At 45.2% G+C, this 21,064-nt stretch overlaps 1 protein-coding gene across 2 annotated transcripts in view; it reads left to right on the forward strand.

Moving 5' to 3' along the window:
* Nucleotides 1-21,064, forward strand: part of LOC110530233 (ephrin type-B receptor 1) — a 314,785-nt gene that overhangs the window by 242,838 nt on the left and 50,883 nt on the right. For both annotated transcript variants that reach the window (XM_036985803.1, XM_036985804.1), the window contains exon 6: nt 3,865-3,989. In XM_036985803.1, the coding sequence (XP_036841698.1) occupies nt 3,865-3,989 (125 nt within the window). The remainder of the gene's footprint in view (nt 1-3,864; nt 3,990-21,064) is intronic.

Below are 21,064 nucleotides of genomic sequence, written 5' to 3' on the forward strand. Positions count from 1 at the left end.
TTGAACGCACCTCTAGATTCTGTGCCAACTGCCAAACCAGTCACCAACCTGAGAATCCCTCTTGTCTTAACACTCCTCCTCCCATTCCATTCTACTCCTCTGCAACTGTTTTTAGAAATCATCCCAAAATCCAAACATCTCCATCTATTCCATCTTGCAGCCTTCTTTGGGCATGTGGAAACCGGCGAAACCCCAACTTCATGAAAACAGTCTGCGGCTTTAGCGGGATTCTAGATACAAAGAGATGGAAGTAGTCGAAGCCAAATCCAAACAACCAAAACATACCAAAGGGATTTGAGCCTTTGACATTACTAAAACCAGAGGGATGTGAGGCATGTTTGGATCCCTACTCATTATGTTTTGTGTTTACGAGCTTTGAATGCCTTAAGTATTTCCATGTGTTGTTGGTGTACATGGGTTGGTTTAGAGTAGGAACAGATGAAGACACAATCATAGGTTACTGTAAAAAAGACAAATGAAAATGCATTATCCCTTGTATGTATTGAATAGATTCTTCATTTCTTCATTCAATTATTAGTACGTCCATTGGTTATTTAATCCATCCATCCAGCCTTTCTTTCTTTCTTTCTTTCTTTCTTTCTTTCTTTCTGTCTGTCTGTCTATATACTTTCTTAATAATTTTTTACATGGGTTGTTGCTTTTCTCACTGCCTCAATTCACAGAACTTGACTGACTATAAGAGGGCAGAGAGGAGCTGGTTGTCCAACAATTTCATCATCCTCTTGAGTGCTGGCTCAGGTTGTCATTCTGCTTCATTTAATGCCTGTTTATCATAAATGTTGTAGCTTGTCCCTTGAATCCAGAAACCGGCAGCTAGCTGCAGGCGATCGGAGGAGAATGGCTCTGAATGCTACTGAACTCCTCAAACCTTAAAATGTCTTCATCTAGTGTCTGAAGTACAACAGAGAAAGATGAATCGCGTAAACCAAAAGACTAGTTGCCTTTCTTAGTTACTTTCAGTCTTTGCCACTAAATCTCTCCTCTGGCCACAGTAAAATATGTGATTGTGAGAAGGTTCGAAGCAAACCCACCACACTTAAAGACAATCCCATGCTCTAGGTAACTCTAGAAATTCCAGGACTTGGCGCTTTCAAAAAGGCACCAAGAAGTCACATCTACAGTACATTTCAACAGTGATGTCACCAATGGCAACACTGGAGTGATTAAAAAAAAAATGGTTGATTGGTTCCCTGAAAGAAACTCATAGAAACAGAACACCGAAAGGGACAGGGCAGAATAGAACAGAACAGAACAGAAAAGATCAGAGCAGATCAGAACAGCACAGAGCAAAGCAGAACTGCCACATCCCTATGATCTGTGAGAGGAGTCCATTACCATGTAGTCACGACAGAGCAGCCCCTCTGAGCTATTGCTAATGGGGAGGCAGTGGTTAACCAGCATGCCTAGGAGGGTGAGAGAGGGAGAGCGAGAGACTGTGAGAGCCTGGAGCTGTGGTGCTGTCTAAGTCTTAACGGAAAAACACGGAATTAGATTGTTCTATGTGATGAAATCGGCCTATCAGGACTTTTCCAACCAATCGTCAAACTGGGAATCAGTCAAGCACATCAGGAGTGTCCAGCTGAGAATTGAGGGATGAAAGCCCTGTGGAATTTGGATCGCGGAATGTGAAATGTATTAAGCTTATCCCGGGAAAATCACAATGAGGGAGTTGATGCAGAGGGAGAATGGGAAGAGGTCACCCAAAACTATTCAAGTTATGTTCTGGGGGTTTGGTGAAAATGAATGAGCTTTCGTTCCCTTTTGTAAAAGATGTGTAATGTCTCTGTGCTATAGTGTGTAGGTATAGAGTCGTAAGATGTGTAATGGCTCTGTGCTATAGTGTGTAGGTATAGAGTCATAAGATGTGTAATGGCTCTGTGCTATAGTGTGTAGGTATAGAGTCGTAAGATGTGTAATGTGATGGTCTTGTGTTAGAGTAGCAGTTTGCAGATAAAAAAAACCTATCTCTCTCTCTCTCTCTCGCTCTCTCTCTCTCTCTCTCTCTCTCTTGCTAGCAGCACTGAGAGGCTTGACATTGATTAATGCTAAGCCGAGTGCTGCATTAAAAGCTGGGGACAGCCAGTTGGGCCAGATAAAAGTGGAACAGAGGAGAGAGGGAAGGGGGAGTGATGGGGGGACGAGAGAAGTGCAGGGCACAGCCACCAATCACTGTCAGTGCTGGTGTCCCCTGGTAACGGTGGGGACGGCATGGCTTCAGCAGGCCTGACCCTTGACCTCCAGCCAGGTACAGACGCAGCAGTGCTGATAGAAACACAGGCTCATTACATACAGGGCACTAACACACATCTGCGTTCACAAACACATACCCACACACAGGCCTTTAGAAACGAGGACTTGGCAAATGTTTTATCCATGACTTGCAGAAGTGCCACTATTATTTAATTGGGACTTTTAGGCAATCATTGAGACGTGATGTGAAACCATGTAGAATCCCAAATGCCTGCCTGGTCTTAATATAACTGTCTGGCTAGATACAGTCTGGGTCTCAAATGGCACACTATTCCCTATAGAATGTACTACTTTCTACCAGAGCCTTTGGGCCGTGGTCAACAGTAGTGCATGTAGGGAATTTTGGACTCAACCTTAGTCTGTTCTGGAACACGCACTCCCCTCCGCTACCCCCTTTCTACTGTAAGCTCAGAAGGCAGGGAAGGCAGCAGCAGCATTGGGGCCTTCTGGGGCTGCCAGGGCCGGTAATTGATAATGCGGCCCAGCAGAGCTCTGTGCACTGGAGCGTTAGGCAGCCAGAGAGGAGCGAGGAGGCTTAGCCACACCGAGGTGAGGCCTGGATAGGATGAGAGTGCGTGGGCTGGAACGATAGAGGGAGGCAGGTGGGGTGGCGGTGAGTGTCTGGGGGTTACTTGGGGATTTTGGGAGCTGAAATGTGAAGGAAGTCCGGTGTGTTTTAGGAAAGTCTGCATCTGTTTATGTGTATGGGAGGCAGGGGGAGTAGTGTGGGTGGTAGAATGCGCAAAGTAGTGTGGGTGGTTTTCAACAAAAGTAAGTGCATGTAGACATATCTGTGTGTGTTTCTATCAGTATTTCTTAGGGTCATAATACATGAGCCTCCATCTCCCAGACTTCCACATCTCTGGAATGGATACTGTAAAAGATGAGTAAAAAGAGATTCCCTTCCCATATACTGGGGGGTAATGTATTATTCCCGGTCAATCACTGCTAAATGCTGGCCTTTGCCGCTCGCCGTCTCCGCCTCCACCCACCCATTGCCAGCCCAGGAAGACAGGAACGAGGAACGATGATAGAGGGATGATAGCGCGGAGGACAAAAGCGAGGGAATGAGCTGGAAATTGCAGGGGTGTTGGGTTAATTCACAGCCCATATGTGTGTGCTCAGGTGTGCTGTGTCTGAATGGAAGAGAGAGCAGAGTGGGTGAGCAGGGTGGAAGAGCAGAGTGGGAGAGCAGAGGAGAATAGGCCCACACTGTGCACCCAGGCCGAAAGCATCACAAAGAGATAGGATGGAGTTTTCTTCCAATGGGCAGTTTCTAGGTCTTTCTGCCTCATTAGGTAGTGATTTTATTCAGACCCAGCGCAGACTAAAGACTTGTTGTGTTGGAGACGGACACAGAGTGAGAGGAATGGGTACCTTGAAGAGTGAGGATGTTTTAAAAGATGTGCTAGCTGCTCCACGACAGCTCTGACTGGTGATTCTTACCGGCATGACTTGTGTCTGCAAATTTTGAATGTGTTACATTGTGTTTTTAGTAGCTTTCAATGCTACTTTCTTGCATCGTTCAGGCTATTACAAGGCGCAGAGGCAATTTTGTTCATCTCAGTCTCACTTCCTGTTTCCTGTTTTCAGCCCCCTCCATCGTACCCATCATGCACCAGGTGAGCTCCACCATGAAGAGCTTCACATTGTCATGGCCACAGCCTGAACAGCCCAACGGAATCATCCTGGACTACGAGCTACGCTTCTACGAGAAGGTAGGCTGGGTGTGCGTGTGTGTGTGTCTGCGTGTGTATAAGCGCACGTCTGCCCAAGAGCATGTTCATCTGCGTGTGTGTGTGTGTATCTGTGCATTTATCGTCTTAAAAGAAACCCAACAGAAGTTTCTCTTGTGTTCCGAAGCGAAACCCCCAAACTCCCCTGGCTGATGATATGTCATCTCAGGTCCACCTCCAGTCCATCTCTCCTTCTCTGTTACGGTGCGTGAATGAGGACCCAAAAGCGAATCAACTTAAACAGAGCTTCTTTAATTACCAAACATAGGTAGGCTCAGATGGACCGGCAGATTCCGACAGGACAGGACAAGGTTACAGCAAACATGACGACAGTCTGGTTCAGGCATGAATGACACAAACAAACATGAATCCGACAAGGACAGGAGCAGAAACAGAGAGAGATATAGGGACCTAATCAGAGGGAAAAAGGGAACAGGTGGGGAACGGGGTGAATGGGTAGTTAGAGGAGACAAGGGACAGCTGGGGGAAAGCGGGGGAGAAAAGGTAACCTAACACGACCAGCAGAGGGAGACAGGGTGAAGGGAAAGGACAGAGACAAGACAACATGACAGTACATGACAGTACCCCCCCACTCACCGAGCGCCTCCTGGCGCACTCGAGGAGGAAACCTGGCGGCAACGGAGGAAATCATCAATCAGCGCACGGTCCAGCACGTCCCGAGAGGGAACCCAACTCCTCTCCTCAGGACCGTACCCCTCCCAGTCAACTAGGTACTGATGACCACGGCCCCGAGGACGCATGTCCAAGATCTTACGGACCCTGTAGATAGGTGCGCCCTCGACAAGGATGGGGGGGGGGGGGGGGAAGACGAGCGGGGGCGCGAAGAACGGGCTTAACACAGGAGACATGGAAGACCGGGTGGACGCGACGAAGATATCGCGGAAGAAGAAGTCGCACTGCGACAGGATTAATGACCTGAGAGATACGGAATGGACCAATGAACCGCGGGGTCAACTTGCGAGAAGCCGTCTTAAGGGGAAGGTTCTGAGTGGAGAGCCAAACTCTCTGACCGCGACAATATCTAGGGCTCTTAGTTCTACGCTTATTAGCAGCTCTCACAGTCTGCGCCCTATAACGGCAAAGTGCAGACCTGACCCTCTTCCAGGTGCGCTCGCAACGTTGGACAAAAGCCTGAGCGGAGGGGACGCTGGACTCGGCGAACTGAGATGAGAACAACGGAGGCTGGTACCCGAGGCTACTCTGAAAAGGAGATAGCCCGGTCGCAGACGAAGGAAGCGAGTTGTGGGCGTATTCTGCCCAGGGGAGCTGTTCTGACCAAGACGCAGGGTTGCGAAAAGAAAGACTGCGTAAGATGCGACCAATAGTCTGATTGGCCCGTTCTGCTTGACCGTTAGACTGGGGGTGAAAGCCGGAAGAGAGACTGACGGAAGCCCCAATCAAACGGCAAAACTCCCTCCAAAATTGAGACGTGAATTGCGGACCTCTGTCCGAAACGACGTCTGACGGAAGGCCATGAATTCTGAAAACATTCTCGATGATGATTTGTGCCGTCTCTTTAGCAGAAGGAAGCTTAGCAAGGGGAATGAAATGAGCCGCCTTAGAGAACCTATCGACAACCGTAAGAATAACAGTCTTCCCCGCTGACGAAGGCAGTCCGGTGACAAAATCTAAGGCGATGTGAGACCACGGTCGAGAGGGAATAGGAAGCGGCCTGAGACGGCCGGCAGGAGGAGAGTTACCGGACTTAGTCTGCGCGCAGACCGAACAAGCAGCCACGAAACGACGCGTGTCATGCTCCCGGGTGGGCCACCAGAAACGCTGGCGAATGGAAGCAAGCGTACCCCGAACGCCAGGGTGGCCGGCTAACTTGGCAGAGTGAGCCCACTGAAGAACGGCCAGACGAGTAGGAACGGGAACGAAAAGAAGGTTCCTAGGACAAGCGCGCGGCGACGGAGTTTGAGTGAGTGCTTGCTTTACCTGCCTCTCAATTCCCCAGACAGTCAACCCGACAACACGCCCCTCAGGGAGAATCCCCTCGGGGTCAGTGGAGGCTACTGAAGAACTGAAGAGACGAGACAAAGCATCAGGCTTGGTGTTCTTAGAGCCCGGACGATAAGAAATCACGAACTCGAAACGAGCGAAAAACAGCGCCCAACGCGCCTGACGCGCATTAAGTCGTTTGGCAGAACGGATGTACTCAAGGTTCCTATGGTCAGTCCAAACGACAAAAGGAACGGTCGCCCCCTCCAACCACTGTCGCCATTCGCCTAGGGCTAACCGGATGGCGAGCAGTTCGCGGTTACCCACATCATAGTTACGTTCCGACGGCGACAGGCGATGAGAAAAATACGCGCATGGGTGGACCTTGTCGTCAGAGAGGGAGCGCTGAGAAAGGATGGCTCCCACTCCCACCTCTGACGCGTCAACCTCGACAACGAACTGTCTAGAGACGTCAGGTGTAACAAGGATAGGAGCGGATGTAAAACGATTCTTGAGGAGATCAAAAGCTCCCTGGGCGGAAACGGACCACTTAAAGCACGTCTTGACAGAAGTAAGGGCTGTGAGAGGAGCTGCCACCTGACCGAAATTACGGATGAAACGACGATAGAAGTTCGCGAAGCCGAGAAAGCGCTGCAGCTCGACGCGTGACTTAGGGACGGGCCAATCAATGACAGCTTGGACCTTAGCGGGATCCATCTTAATGCCTTCAGCGGAAATAACAGAACCGAGAAATGTGACGGAGGAGGCATGAAAAGTGCACTTCTCAGCCTTCACAAAAAGACAATTCTCTAAAAGGCGCTGGAGGACACGTCGAACGTGCTGAACATGAATCTGGAGTGACGGTGAAAAAATCAGGATATCGTCAAGGTAAACGAAAACAAAGATGTTCAGCATGTCTCTCAGGACATCATTGACTAATGCCTGAAAGACAGCTGGAGCGTTAGCGAGGCCGAAAGGAAGAACCCGGTATTCAAAGTGCCCTAACGGAGTGTTAAACGCCGTCTTCCACTCGTCCCCCTCCCTGATGCGCACGAGATGGTAAGCGTTACGAAGGTCCAACTTAGTGAAAAACCTGGCTCCCTGCAGGATCTCGAAGGCTGAAGACATAAGAGGAAGCGGATAACGATTCTTCACTGTTATGTCATTCAGCCCTCGATAATCTATGCAGGGGCGCAGAGACCCGTCCTTCTTCTTGACAAAAAAAAACCCCGCTCCGGCGGGAGAGGAGGAGGGGACTATGGTACCGGCGTCAAGAGCTACAGACAAATAATCTTCGAGAGCCTTACGTTCGGGAGCCGACAGAGAGTATAGTCTACCCCGGGGGGGGGTGGTTCCCGGAAGGAGATCAATACTACAATCATACGACCGGTGTGGAGGAAGAGAGGTGGCCCTGGACCGACTGAACACCGTGCGCAGATCGTGATATTCCTCCGGCACCCCTGTCAAATCACCAGGCTCCTCCTGTGAAGAAGAGACAGAGGAAACAGGAGGGATAGCAGACATTAAACATTTCACATGACAAGAGACGTTCCAGGAGAGGATAGAATTACTAGACCAATTAATGGAAGGATTATGACAAACTAGCCAGGGATGGCCCAAAACAACAGGTGTAAAAGGTGAACGAAAAATTAAAAAAGAAATGGTTTCACTATGATTACCAGAAACAGTGAGGGTTAAAGGTAGCGTCTCACGCTGAATCCTGGGGAGAGGACTACCATCCAGGGCGAACAAGGCCGTGGGCTCCTTTAACTGTCTGAGAGGAATGTCATGTTCCCGAGCCCAGGTCTCGTCCATAAAACAGCCCTCCGCCCCAGAGTCTATTAAGGCACTGCAGGAAGCTGACGAACCGGTCCAGCGTAGATGGACCGACAAGGTAGTGCAGGATCTTGAAGGAGAGACAGGAGTAGTAGCGCTCACCAGTAGCCCTCCGCTTACTGACGAGCTCTGGCCTTTTACTGGACATGAAGTGACAAAATGACCAGCGGAACCGCAATAGAGACAGAGGCGGTTGGTGATTCTCCGTTCCCTCTCCTCAGTCGAGATGCGGATACCTCCCAGCTGCATGGACTCAGCACCCGAGCCGGCAGAGGAAGATGGTAGTGATGCGGAGAGGGAGGCGACGGAGAGCGCGAGCTCCTTTCCACGAGCTCGGTGACGAAGATCAACCCGTCGCTCAATGCGAATAGCGAGTTCAATCAAGGAATCCACGCTGGAAGGAACCTCCCGGGAGAGAATCTCATCCTTTACCTCTGCGCGGAAACCCTCCAGAAGACGAGCGAGCAAGGCCGGCTCGTTCCAGCCACTGGAGACAGCAAGAGTGCGAAACTCAATAGAGTAGTCTGTTATGGATCGATTGCCTTGACATAGGGAAGACAGGGCCCTGGAAGCCTCCTCCCCAAAAACAGATCGATCAAAAACCCGTATCATCTCCTCCTTAAAGTCTTGATACTGGTTAGTACACTCAGCCCTTGCCTCCCAGATTGCCGTGCCCCACTCACGAGCCCGTCCAATAAGGAGAGATATGACGTAGGCGACACGAGCAGTGCTCCTGGAGTAAGTGTTGGGCTGGAGAGAAAACACAATATCACACTGGGTGAGGAACGAGCGGCATTCAGTGGGCTCCCCAGAGTAACACGGCGGGTTATTGATTCTGGGCTCCGGAGATTCGAAAGCCCTGGAAGTGGCCGGTGGATCGAGGCGGAGATGGTGAACCTGTTCTGTGAGGTTGGAGACTTGGGTGGCCAGGGTCTCAACGGCATGTCGAGCAGCAGACAATTCCTGCTTGTGTCTGCCTAGCATCGCTCCCTGGATCTCGACGGCTGAGTGGAGAGGATCCGAAGTCGCTGGGTCCATTCTTGGTCGGATTCTTCTGTTACGGTGCGTGAATGAGGACCCAAAAGCGAATCAACTTAAACAGAGCTTCTTTAATTACCAAACATAGGTAGGCTCAGATGGACCGGCAGATTCCGACAGGACAGGACAAGGTTACAGCAAACATGACGACAGTCTGGTTCAGGCATGAATGACACAAACAAACATGAATCCGACAAGGACAGGAGCAGAAACAGAGAGAGATATAGGGACCTAATCAGAGGGAAAAAGGGAACAGGTGGGGAACGGGGTGAATGGGTAGTTAGAGGAGACAAGGGACAGCTGGGGGAAAGCGGGGGAGAAAAGGTAACCTAACACGACCAGCAGAGGGAGACAGGGTGAAGGGAAAGGACAGAGACAAGACAACATGACAGTACATGACATTCTCCCTGTTGTTTGGTTACCCTGCCTTCCCTGTCTGATGAAGTGAAAACCTTGACATCCCCCCTCCCCTCACCAGTCCCACTGCGGTAATGCTATGCGCCTGGTGGGGCTAGCATCGACCCGTCTGCTACCAACTGCTCCTACACAGTGGAACCTTCTTTAATAACCTATGAGAGCAGCCCAGAGTATCTACAGAGCAGGCCTTATTGACGTGTAGGCTTTTCCCAAGGCCTCGGTCTACAGGAATAATGAAATAGAGCCCAGAATAGACTAGAGCCTAGAGGACACTTAAGGTGGTCCATAGTTTGGTGGGTTGGCTGGATGCAGGTTTTAGCCTTTGAAATGTGTTACATTTGTTAGATACATATAATATAATATATAATAATAATATTTTAATCTGTATGTTGAGGGTTATCAAAGCAGATAGAATCCATATTATGTATTTATTTACAAAGGTGCAGTATGTCATTGCGAACAAGAATCCTTCTCAAGAACAACCTGAAATTCTCTACATTCCCTGTTATGCCAGACTTGAAGACATGGTCACATACAATTTTGTTCATTAGTCCTTAGGAAAACTTTCTACGCCACATTTTTAGAACACATTCTCTAGCTTCACTTTGCTGCATGGGTCATGAACCAGAATCCAATAGGGCCCCTGTGAAACCTTATCGCGTCACAGCTTAGTGTCATGCAAATACCGCTCACACAACCTGCTGTGGGCTCATAAATATTGATGTCATAATCCTACTGATGTCTTTGTAGCGTGTCCTTCCAGACAAATAGACCCGGGCTGCATTATTCACATATTGATTCATTAATGAAGATAAGGTTGCTAATTGCATAGGGGAAAGCAGGTGAGGGTTACTCAGAGGGCACTTTCTTCTGCTCTGTCTGTCGGTCTGTGGTTCTCTCTCTCGCTCTCTCTCTCTCTCTCTCTCTCTCTCTCTCTCTCTCTCTCTAGGAATATGATCAGGTGAGAGATGCACCTTATGACCCTGTGTGTGACAGCGTGATTGCTTGGTCGCATACTGTGTGCGTGTGTATATGATTGCCCGGTGACATGCCGTGCTGCAGAGATTCAATTCTCACCTCGGTGGTCTCTCTGTGATACACTGTGTTTTAGATGCTTTGACCCTGACAGGGCCCAACGTTGGCCCTAAAGACAAGTCATCCTCCAACAGTAAGACTGGGACATTTTGGCAGCTAGTAACTGTCATGCATATTACTGCCGGGCTCACTGTAATTGGCCGTTAATTAACATAAACATGTTTAGCATCTCCGGCTTCCATGCGTAGCCCCCTGGTGAGGACCTTTGGAACAACTACATCAAATCTATTTAATACAGCCTACACCATCAAAATAAATCCATAATTTATTTTAGACAGGTCTAAAGAAACATTAAGATATAAAGAAAATGTAGTCTATTTCAGAATAACAGAATAGCATATTCTGAGTCACCCTGATCTGACTATGCCATATGGCTGTGGGCTACAGTACACAAGTTCCAACTCTGTTACAGGGGTCCTATTTGGGCACTTTAGTTTTGATACAAACCTTATCAAAAAATACAATGCATTTGGAAAGTATTCAGACCCCTTGACTTTTGCCTCATTTTGTTACATTATTACAGCCTTCAATCTACACAATATACCCCACAATGACAAAGCAAAAACAGGTTTTTAGAAATTGTTGCAAAATTATTAAAAATAAAACACTGAAATATCACATTAAATAAATATTCAGACCCTTTCTTAATTTAATCTTGTCTTTACATATACGAAATAATATATGTGTGAAATTAGTTTTGATTTAGAATGGGCCAATATCATGCTCAGGTCAGAACAGGGGCAGGGGAAAAAATACATATCATCTATGCACTCAAGTAGCGAATGGAGGACGCTTTTCCCTTGGTTCATTTTCATGCCAGTCAGGTAGGCTACTCCTGTTGTAAAGGAAAGCAATGTGCTAAATATTGGGAAAGATGTGATATAAATATAGGCTTAGCCTATAGAAATCTGATGGGATCCTCCTCTTTTTAATAGAGGCCATCAAAACTCTGTTTTCTCACGCAATTGCATAGCATAGCCAATAGAAATGTTCCGCAGCATAGGCTTATAGGAACACTTATTTCATTCCATGCATCAACCTGCTATGAGGAGCTGTCTCTCGCTGCGCAACAGGTGATTCTATTCTGTTCAAACTCTAAATGCCAGGACTAAAGGTTAGGGGTTAGGGAAAATAAGATGTTGAACGGAAATACATTTTTGGTCCCCACGAGGATAGAAAAACATAACGTGTGTGTGTGTGTGTGTGTGAGCGTGCGTGCGTGCGTGCATCTGAATGCATGCGTGCGAGTGTGAATTAGAATTTGGCATGTGAGTAGTTTCCTACTGCACATCAATAACAGTGCATGTTTCATTGACATCTGAATGTATAGCGACCCCGCCACTTAAATACCCTGAGCCATAGAGATTGACTATGCTTATCCCCAAGGTAAACTTGACGTAATCTCAATGGGGAAATCCATGCAATTCTGCGTAACTTCCACTTACTCCACTATGAATTCTCTAAATAATAATAATAATAGTAATAATAATGATAATTGATTGGCTTTATATAGCGCTTTTCTAGCAACTGAGGTACTCAAAGCTGTTTAGATAGTAGGGGTAAACTCATCTCATTCACCATCAATGTGTAGCACCCACCATTTTTGAGCCAGAACGCTCACCACACATCAGCTATCAGGTGGAGAGGTGAGGAGGGATATATGCCTGCTATAGCAGGAGGGACTTCTGTACAGTCGTAAAGTGATGATGTGGTCCTTTAGAGATAAAAACCAATTACAGAGGGGTGTCTAGCTACTGGCTTTGTGTCTATAACACACTCCCCTGCACATGGCCGCTCTCGCTGTCTTGCTCGCACCGCAGGAAACTTATAGCCTAGATAATGCAGCCATTAAAACCTGGGGTTTTTGATCGAATTTATCAAAATGGCCTCATGGGCCGTCCCTCCTGGTCTCTCAGATCATCTCTTTATGAGCCGGTGATATTAGTATTTTATGTGTCATGCAGTTATGGAGTGGTGGATGATTGTTTCAATGGACTTTCGAGCTACGCTAGTTGCACAGTCAGCTCGTCTTCAAACGCAGGGGAGAGAAGAACTTCACAACGTAAGTCATATGCACGCCGTCTTCCCACACAGATCGGTTATACAGTAATGTGTTGTTTTACTATAGTAATAGTGGAGTTCATAGTTTCACTTTTTTGTTGGAAGGACACTAAAGTTCTCATTGTACAATCTAAAAGGACACCAAAGTGTCCATTGTACAAGTTAAAGAGATCCCATACAGACTTTGAACCCACGATCTCCCGTGTTGTAAACGTGCCTCGGTCTAGTCCAGCTGTTTGTGAGAGAGGAGAGGAGGAATTGGGACACAAAGAGACAATTAGGAGAAAGGGAACTGAAAAGAGGTATCCGGTGCTCGAAAGTCTTTAGGCTTTCCACCAAACAGGCCACTATCCCCCTCTCACTGCAGAGTAAGTGGTCCTGGAATCGTGTAGTTTGGCAAGCAAGTAGAAATGAATTAAAAGTCTATACAGAAAAAGTGGAATCTCATCCCCCCTCTTTTATTTCTCGCTCTTTTCTTCTTTTTTTCTCCTAAAGTTTGGGGCGGTAGGAACTAAATTGGAGTAGCGAAGGTCAGGGCCTCCATTAAGACTAGAGTGAAGAGCAGGGACACTCTTAAACTGGCTCAGGTTACCAGGTTACTGAGGTGTGTGTGTCTGTGTGTACAGTGCATTCCGAAAGTATTCAGAGCCCTTGACTTTTTCCACATTTACTTACGTTACAACCTTGTTCTAAAATGATTCCTCATCAATCTACACACAGCATCCCATAATAACAAAGGAAAAACAGGTTAGAATAAGGCTGTAACGTAACAAAATGTTGAAAAAGGGAAGGGGCCTGAATACTTTCCGTGTGTGTGTGTGTGTGTGTGTGTGTGTGTGTGTGTGCGTGGGCGCAAAGTTGTCACTCTTGCCCACTGTAATTCCCATTGCACTCAATGCACAATCAGTGAGTTGTCAAAAGAAATACCAAGTTAATATCATTAATTTAGTCTCTCAGTTGGCCTTCAGTGAAATCTTCTAGTATTATCCCAGCTCAGTATGCACACAGACATGTCATGATTTATAATGGGAACTTTTGAAAAGATGGATTTTGATTCAAGTCCCTGGCTCCCTTCGCTGTGTATTACATTTTTCCCTTTCAGACTTTTTTTGTATTTCTTTCTTCTCTCTCTCTTTCAGCAGCTCCCTCTTCTCTTCTCTCTATGTCTTTTGTCTGTGCCCCACCCAGCTCTTCTGAGCCCAGACAGTATCCTCAGGTGAGCTGTAGAGACGTAGAGAGCTAAGCCCTCAGAGTGTTTGCTGATGTCAGAAAGAAAACGAGGAAAAACAAACTAAACGAGTCAAGGTTGCCCATTGTTGTTCCTCCTAAATCCCCTACCTTTAATTTATTTTCTAGATAAAGATGTTTTCTATTTATTTTATATTTTATATTTTCCCCAATCCTGAGAGAGTTGTGCAGAGCTTTGAGCTCCCCCAGTGAGTGATCTGAGTTAGTTGTGTGTGTGTGTGGATGTATGTGTGTGGGTGTGTATGTTTGAGCGTATGCGTGTTGGTCTACATGTTTGCCATGCATTTGTAAGTGTGCGTGCTTGCATGTAGGCTACACTAAGTGATATAAGTGTAGCATGCTGCTAATGGTTAGCTAGCAATACTGTGATCTAAGGCATGGTCTCCCTTTGAAGAGTGGCATTTGCTTGTGTCTTTATAGTGGGCGTGTGAAAGCAGCTGTACAGCCACTCTCCCACAGTTAATATGCAGTGTAAGTGGCTTATCTTAGATGAAGGCAGTGGAATGGTTGAAAGGAGATAGCATGCATAGTACAATTTTTTAACAGTAGGTCAAGAAAAGTATAATAACGTGAATAGTACCATTATGCTATGCTTAGGGGATTTATGTTTTTAAAGGACTAGAAGTTAGGCTGTTTTAAAATTGTATTTACTATATGTAATAATGCAGATACTTAATATGATTTAAAATGCCCTTTAATAAAAGCTTCCAGAGGGTTATTTGAATTCATAATGAATATGGTAATTACTTGCTTATGGTCTAGTAATGTAAGGGATGGTGCTTCAAGGAATGAAATTGCTCATTGATGGTATTGTTTCCTTATACTTTTCATTCACGTCAGTAGCATTACAAAGAATAAATATGTATATAGTATCTCTAGAAACATATGTTTTTGTTGTAAAGGAAATGATGTCCCCCTCCATTACCAATGTTATACCTTCTAAGTATCGTTAACCATGTAGTTAGTATGTGGGGGTGGCTCGTGTGTGTGTGTGTCTGTATGTGTGTGTGATATGTGAAGTGGACACATGGTCCCACACCAGGTCTGTCGCTCTGCCAGGTGACCATACTGTCCTTTGTTAGGAGGTTGGCACATGCCACCAGGGTGGGGGTCTCGGGAGCCACACACACACACACACACACACACACACACACACACACACACACACACACACACACACACACACACACACACACACACACACACACACACACACACACACACACACACACACACACACACACACACACACACACACACACACACACACACACACACACACACACACACGTATGCCATGGTCCATAGTTTAAAACAAGCACCAGAAGCTGGCTCAGCTTATCTGGTAGTAGGCAGCAGTAGTAGAGATTCACTTCGGGGGTTGGGATTGTTCTGTCCATTGGAGTGTATGTAAACGTACTGGTGCAGTCCACTGCAGTTCTATTGCTCTGACACTCTATAAGGCATAGATTCCCCTTGTATTGTTTCATTCTAAGGCAGTGCACAAAGGCTGAAATCATCAATCGTGACAGCAGACATCAAAATGGTGTATTGAAACAAATTAAAGCCAAATTGTTTAAGGCTTGAGGAGAGGAGGCCCGCCTTGTTATTAGTGTTAGTTGAGGGGAAAACACTGCCAAGGGAACTACAGCCTTCAGCCAAGAGGACACTACAGAGACCAGACGACATGCAGTGTTCCCTGTCTGTCACTGCTGGCCAGCCTCACCATTGGCTGCCCTCCCATCTGCCCTCCCACCTGCTGCTCTGTCTTTATATAGCATGTTAGGGTGCGTCTCCTCTAATCCGCATTTGACTGACAGCATGTGAGGGCCATTCACGGTGGTCAGTCTCTCATGGCAAAGCCTTTCATTGGCTGTTGTCAAGCTGCTGTCCAGCCACCTGCTACTTAACTTTAAGTATGGCAGATGTAGATGTATGTGTGTGTGTGTCAAATATAATCCCCATTTGACTGACAGCATGAAAGGGCCACTGCCTGTTGGCGGTCTCTCCAGGGATGGTTCCCCATCGGCCATCCAGTTGGCGGAGAAGGTCATCGGCTGTCACCTGCCCTCCATCAAGGACCTGCACTCCTCCAGGACAAGGAAGCTTGCAGGTCAGATCATCGCTGACCCTGCCCACCCGGGACACCCCATCTTTTAAAGACTCTGCTCTGGCAGACGGTTTAGGTCAATCATTACCAAAACCGCCCGCAACCTGAACAGTTTCATCCCCCATGCCGTGGACCTCATCAACCGGCCATCAGGCTCACAGAGATCAAGTGACTTTGCATTGGGCCGATTACTGCACCTTGTCATCAATGACCTCGAATACTAATCTGCACGATGTACACCTCCCGCAAAACACTGTATATATTTGTCACGGCTTAGATACTGTGCCTTCAGAAAGTATTCACACCCCTTAATTTTTTCCACATTTTGTTGTGTTGCCTTAATTTAAAGTGGATTACATTGAGATGTTGTGTTACTGATATACACAGAATACCCCATAATGTCAAAGTGGAATTATGTTTTTAGAAATGTTATTGCAAGCCTAAATTTGTAAAATGTTCTTAACAAGTCACATAAAAAGTTGCACGGACTCACTCTGTGCACAGAAATAGTGTTTATCATGATTTTGAAATGAATACCCATTTTCTGTAAGATCCCTCAGTCGAGCAGTGAATTTCAAGCACAGATTCAACCACAGAGAACAGGGAGGTTTTTTAATGCCTCGCAAAGAAGGACACCTATTGGTAGATGTGTGAAAAAAAACAAGCAGACATTGAATATCCCTTTGAGCATGGTGCAGTTATTCATTACACAGGATGGTGTATCAATACACCCAGTCACTACAAAGATACAGGCCCCTTCCTAACTCCGATGCCGTAAAGGAATCCTGTTTGCAATAAGACACTAAAGTAAAACTGCAAAAAATGTGTCCTAGAACTTTTTGTCCTGAATACAAAGTGTGATGTAACACAACACATCACTGAGTACCACTCTTTGTATATTCAAGCATGGTGGTGGTTGCACCATGTTTGGGTATGCTTGTCATCGGCACGGACTAGGGAGTTTTTTAGGATAAAAATAAATGGATTAGAGCTAAGCACATTGAAAATAGGAAAACTTGGGTCAGGAATATAGGAAAACTTGGGTCAGTCTGCTTTCCTACAGACACTGGGAGACAAATTCACCTTTCAGGAGAACAATGAAAACACAAGGCCAAATATACATTGGAGTTGCTTACGAAGACAACATTGAAAGTTCCTGAGTGGCCTAGTTACAGTTTTGACTCAAATCGGCTTGAAAAACTATGGCAAGACTTGAAAATGGCTGCCAAGCATTAATCAACAATCAACTTGACAGAGCTTGAAGAATTGTTTTAAGAATAATGTTCAAAATGTACAATCCAGGTGTGCAAAGCTCTTAGTGACTTACCCCGAAAGACTCACAGCTGTAATCGCTGCCGAAGGTGATTCTAGCATGTATTGCTTCAGGGGGTTGAATACTTATCCAATCAAGAAAAAGTTGTTTTATTTTCCATGAATCAATACAAAAATGTTAAACATTTCTTCCACTTTGACATTATAGAATATTTTGTGTAGATCGTCAACAAAAATGACAATAAAATCCATTTTAATCGCACTTTGTAACATAACAAAATGTGAAAAAGTCAAGGGGTGTGTGTGAATACTATCTGAAGGCACTGTAAGTGGTATATTCCCACTGTAATCAGCCTATACACTGTTTTATGGTTCCTGTTTTGATATTGTGTATTCTGTGAGTACTTGTCTGTATTCTGTTTGTATATTGTCTATTGCTGGCAGCACCTTACTTAAGGCAAATTCTGGGTATTTGTAAATGTACTTGGCGAATATAGGTGATAATGATTCTAATCTGCTCGCCCAACCGTCTCTCAAAATCAAGCAGTGAGTGGGGGGTGTGGTCCTAGGAGACTCTGTTTGACTGACAGCAGGAGTGGGCCAATCCAACCATGGCCTTGCTTATGAATATGAGAGTGCTGTCCCAATGCTCTAATGTGGTTGCCTGGCTTCTCTTTACATGAGCTGTCTATTTTTGGACATTTATCAAATTAGATCACACCATAATTGAAGTGCAATAGCACTTTTACACAGTGTGACTATACAATAGGTCATGCAGACACTCTGTGGCTAATTCTAGGAATGTATGTGACTATTCATCATCATGGTACATTACCAATAAACATATAAATACCACAAATCTAATTATCCAATGATATAACGCATTGTTATTGCTAATATCCTGTTTTCGTCTCTTTACTCTTATGGGATTAAATTTAGGAGTAGCATTTTCCTATTAGGGCACAAGCTAACATTCGTCTTCATCACAGGAGTGAGTGTCCAATAAAGCCTAATGTGATTGGAAAGATCATTATGTTTCGGCCAAATTTTATAGCAGTGTTTACCTCATCTGGCCAATGACGGAGATTCCTTCGTGATCTAATTACACTGATTTGATTGGGTAACGATGTCAGTGTGGAGCGCATACGAGCCTCTGCCTCTGCCTCTATTCGGTTCTCTTCTCTTCTCCGTGGTTCTCTTGGCTCTCTTCTCCTTTTTTCTCATCCTATATTTTATTAAAGTTGATATGTACAGTACCAGGCAAAAGTCTGTACACACATTCATTCAAGGGTTTTTCTTGATTTTTACTATTTTCTATATTGTAGAATATTAGTGAAGACATCAAAACTATCAAATAACACATAAAATCATGTAGTAACCAAAAAAGTGTTAAACAAATCTAAATATATTTTGAGATTCTTCAAATTCTTCACCCTTTGCCTTGACGACAGCTTTGCACACTCTTGGCATTCTCTAAACCAGCTTCACCTGGAATGCTTTTCCAACAGTCTTGAAGGAGTTCCCACCTATGTTGAGCACTTGTTGGCTGCTTTTCCTTCACTCTATGGTCCAACTCATCCCAAACCATCTCAATTGGGTTGAGGTCAGGTGATTGTGGAGGCCAGGTCATCTGATGCAGCACTCCATCACTCTCCTTCTTGGTCAAATAGCCCTTACACAGCCTGGAGGTGTGTTGGGCCATTGTATCTTCTGCAGAATGCTGTGGTAGCCATGCTGGTTAAGTTGCTTTGAATTCTAAATAAATCACAGACAGTGTCACCAGCAAAGCACCATCACACCTCCTCCATGTTTCACGGAGGGAACCACACATGCGGAGATCATCCATTCACTTCCTCTTTGTCTCACAAAGACACGGCGGTTGGAACCAAAAATCTCAAATCTCAAATACCTTTTTTGCACTATTGGTTAGAGCCTGTAAGTAAGCATTTCACTGTAAGTTCTACACCTGTTGTATTCAGCGAATAAACTTTGATTTGATTTGATTTGAGATAATGCCAAGAGTGTGCAGAGCTGTCATCAAGGCAAAGGGTGGCTACTTTGAAGAATTTGTTTAACACTTTTTTGGTTACTATATGATTCCATATGTGTTATTTGATAGTTTTGATGTCTTCATTATTATTCTACAATGTAGAAAATAGTTAAAAAATAAATAAAAAAATAAAAGGTTGAATGAGTAGGTATGTCCAAACTTTTGACTCGTACTTTGTATGTTTATAGATTTTGCTCGGTGATGAGCAATGTTGTAGCACTCGAGACCAGTCTCATATTGAGTGTCTTGTTCGCAGTGTTGGATACATTTGTACTAGGTCTTGACTCGGTCTCGGACAGTGAGGACTCCTAATTTCCTCATCATTATCAGCTTCCACTCAGTCAGCACATAAAACCGTTTCGCCGGGCCCAATATATACACACCTTTCTTGAAACATGAATATCTTATGAGCCTTTATATCTATTGTAGACATGTTTGCTGCAGTGGCAAACCTTTTGGACCTAGTCCTTCAGTGTGTGACAGGTTCATGAATGTGAAAGGACAGCAGTCGTAATACCAGTGCACTCATGTAGGAGAGTGCACTTTTTGTGAAACACAAAGGGTCAGTGGTGTAGTGGAAGGTATATGCAGGTATAAACCGTGTACCCACTTTATTTTCAGTGGGAATTGCGTATACTCACTTCTTAATCCCTACTGATGCGTATCAAAGTAGTGTAGTGGAAGTATACGACTTATCAATTACGTTGTACAATAGAGAAATCATGCACAAAGCAGCCTACACAAACACAAAGCATGTGAAATATGTTCACCTGCGCGCCGCACCGGTATGGTAGGAAAGACGTTTCAACTTATGATATCTACCAGTAAATGCTAACTAAGTCAACAATGGGTATACAAACCAGGTATTGAAAAAGTTCAGTCTGTTGGTTAGTAGGTTATTTGTGATGCGCAATTGTTATTATGCCCTGTTTGCATCAGGGGCGTCGACATGGATGGGCCTGGGTGGACACAGGCCCACCCACTGTGGAGCCAGGCACCACTACACCCGATGAAAAGACAGCAGTCACACACAGCATGATGTTAAAGGATAAGCAGTCCATAAACTCTGACATAATAAACCAGTAGGTCCCAATCCCAAGAATACGAAAATAAAAAAAAATTAAGCATTTCCCAATCGAAATGTACAACTATTACTTCCCATTGCAAAAAAACATGTCATGTTTAGCACACAAAGTAACCAGTGACCTGCAGTTTAAAGTGGAACTGACAGTGTTTTAACTACTTTGCAGTTATGAAACAAACAGACAATCATAATATAAAAAATATCAAATTCCCAGGTTATGCTACAAAATCTACTTCATAAGAGGTTTTAAAAATTGATTCCATTTGACTCAACGTTCCATGATGTACACTAAGGCATTGTCGGCAGAATAGATGGATGCAGTTCAATGCATGTTTATTATAATTCACCAATACATTTCTTGGGAGTCCAAAACATATTGCTATCAGGTTGTAGATCACAGCTGTCCTGGTACATTGTTTGCTGCCTCCATTCGGAAAGCACTGTTTCAGTTTCCATGACTCAATATTCTGGACCAAAACGGAGTGGATAAGTGACTGACTATTTCCCCTCGTATCATTTTTTTGGTGGCTATACACAGCTAGAGATGCAGGTGTCATTTGGTTAACTAGTAAGAACTTGAACGACTGCTATACAGTTAGCATATCTCTTGCGTTCTCAAATTCACTCTGCCGATCTACTCCGATTTCAGAGCAACCTCATCTGAGTGTGCCAGAGTGCAGAACAACTGATGAATTTAGCAACACCTGCTGAATTTGACCAGTGTCAGTAAACATAGGCAAAAAAGTAAGAATTAGTCAGAAATACTCTAGATAACATGGAAACAGCCTAACCAGCTCTGCTAGGGGGAGTGAAATGGTCAGAGTGAGGAAGTAGCTAGTTATGCCTGGAAGTAGCTAGTTAGCAAGCTAGCCAACTTTAGCCAG

The sequence above is a fragment of the Oncorhynchus mykiss genome, chromosome 8 (genome assembly GCF_013265735.2).
Source record: "Oncorhynchus mykiss isolate Arlee chromosome 8, USDA_OmykA_1.1, whole genome shotgun sequence".
Classification (NCBI taxonomy): Eukaryota; Metazoa; Chordata; class Actinopteri; order Salmoniformes; family Salmonidae; genus Oncorhynchus; species Oncorhynchus mykiss.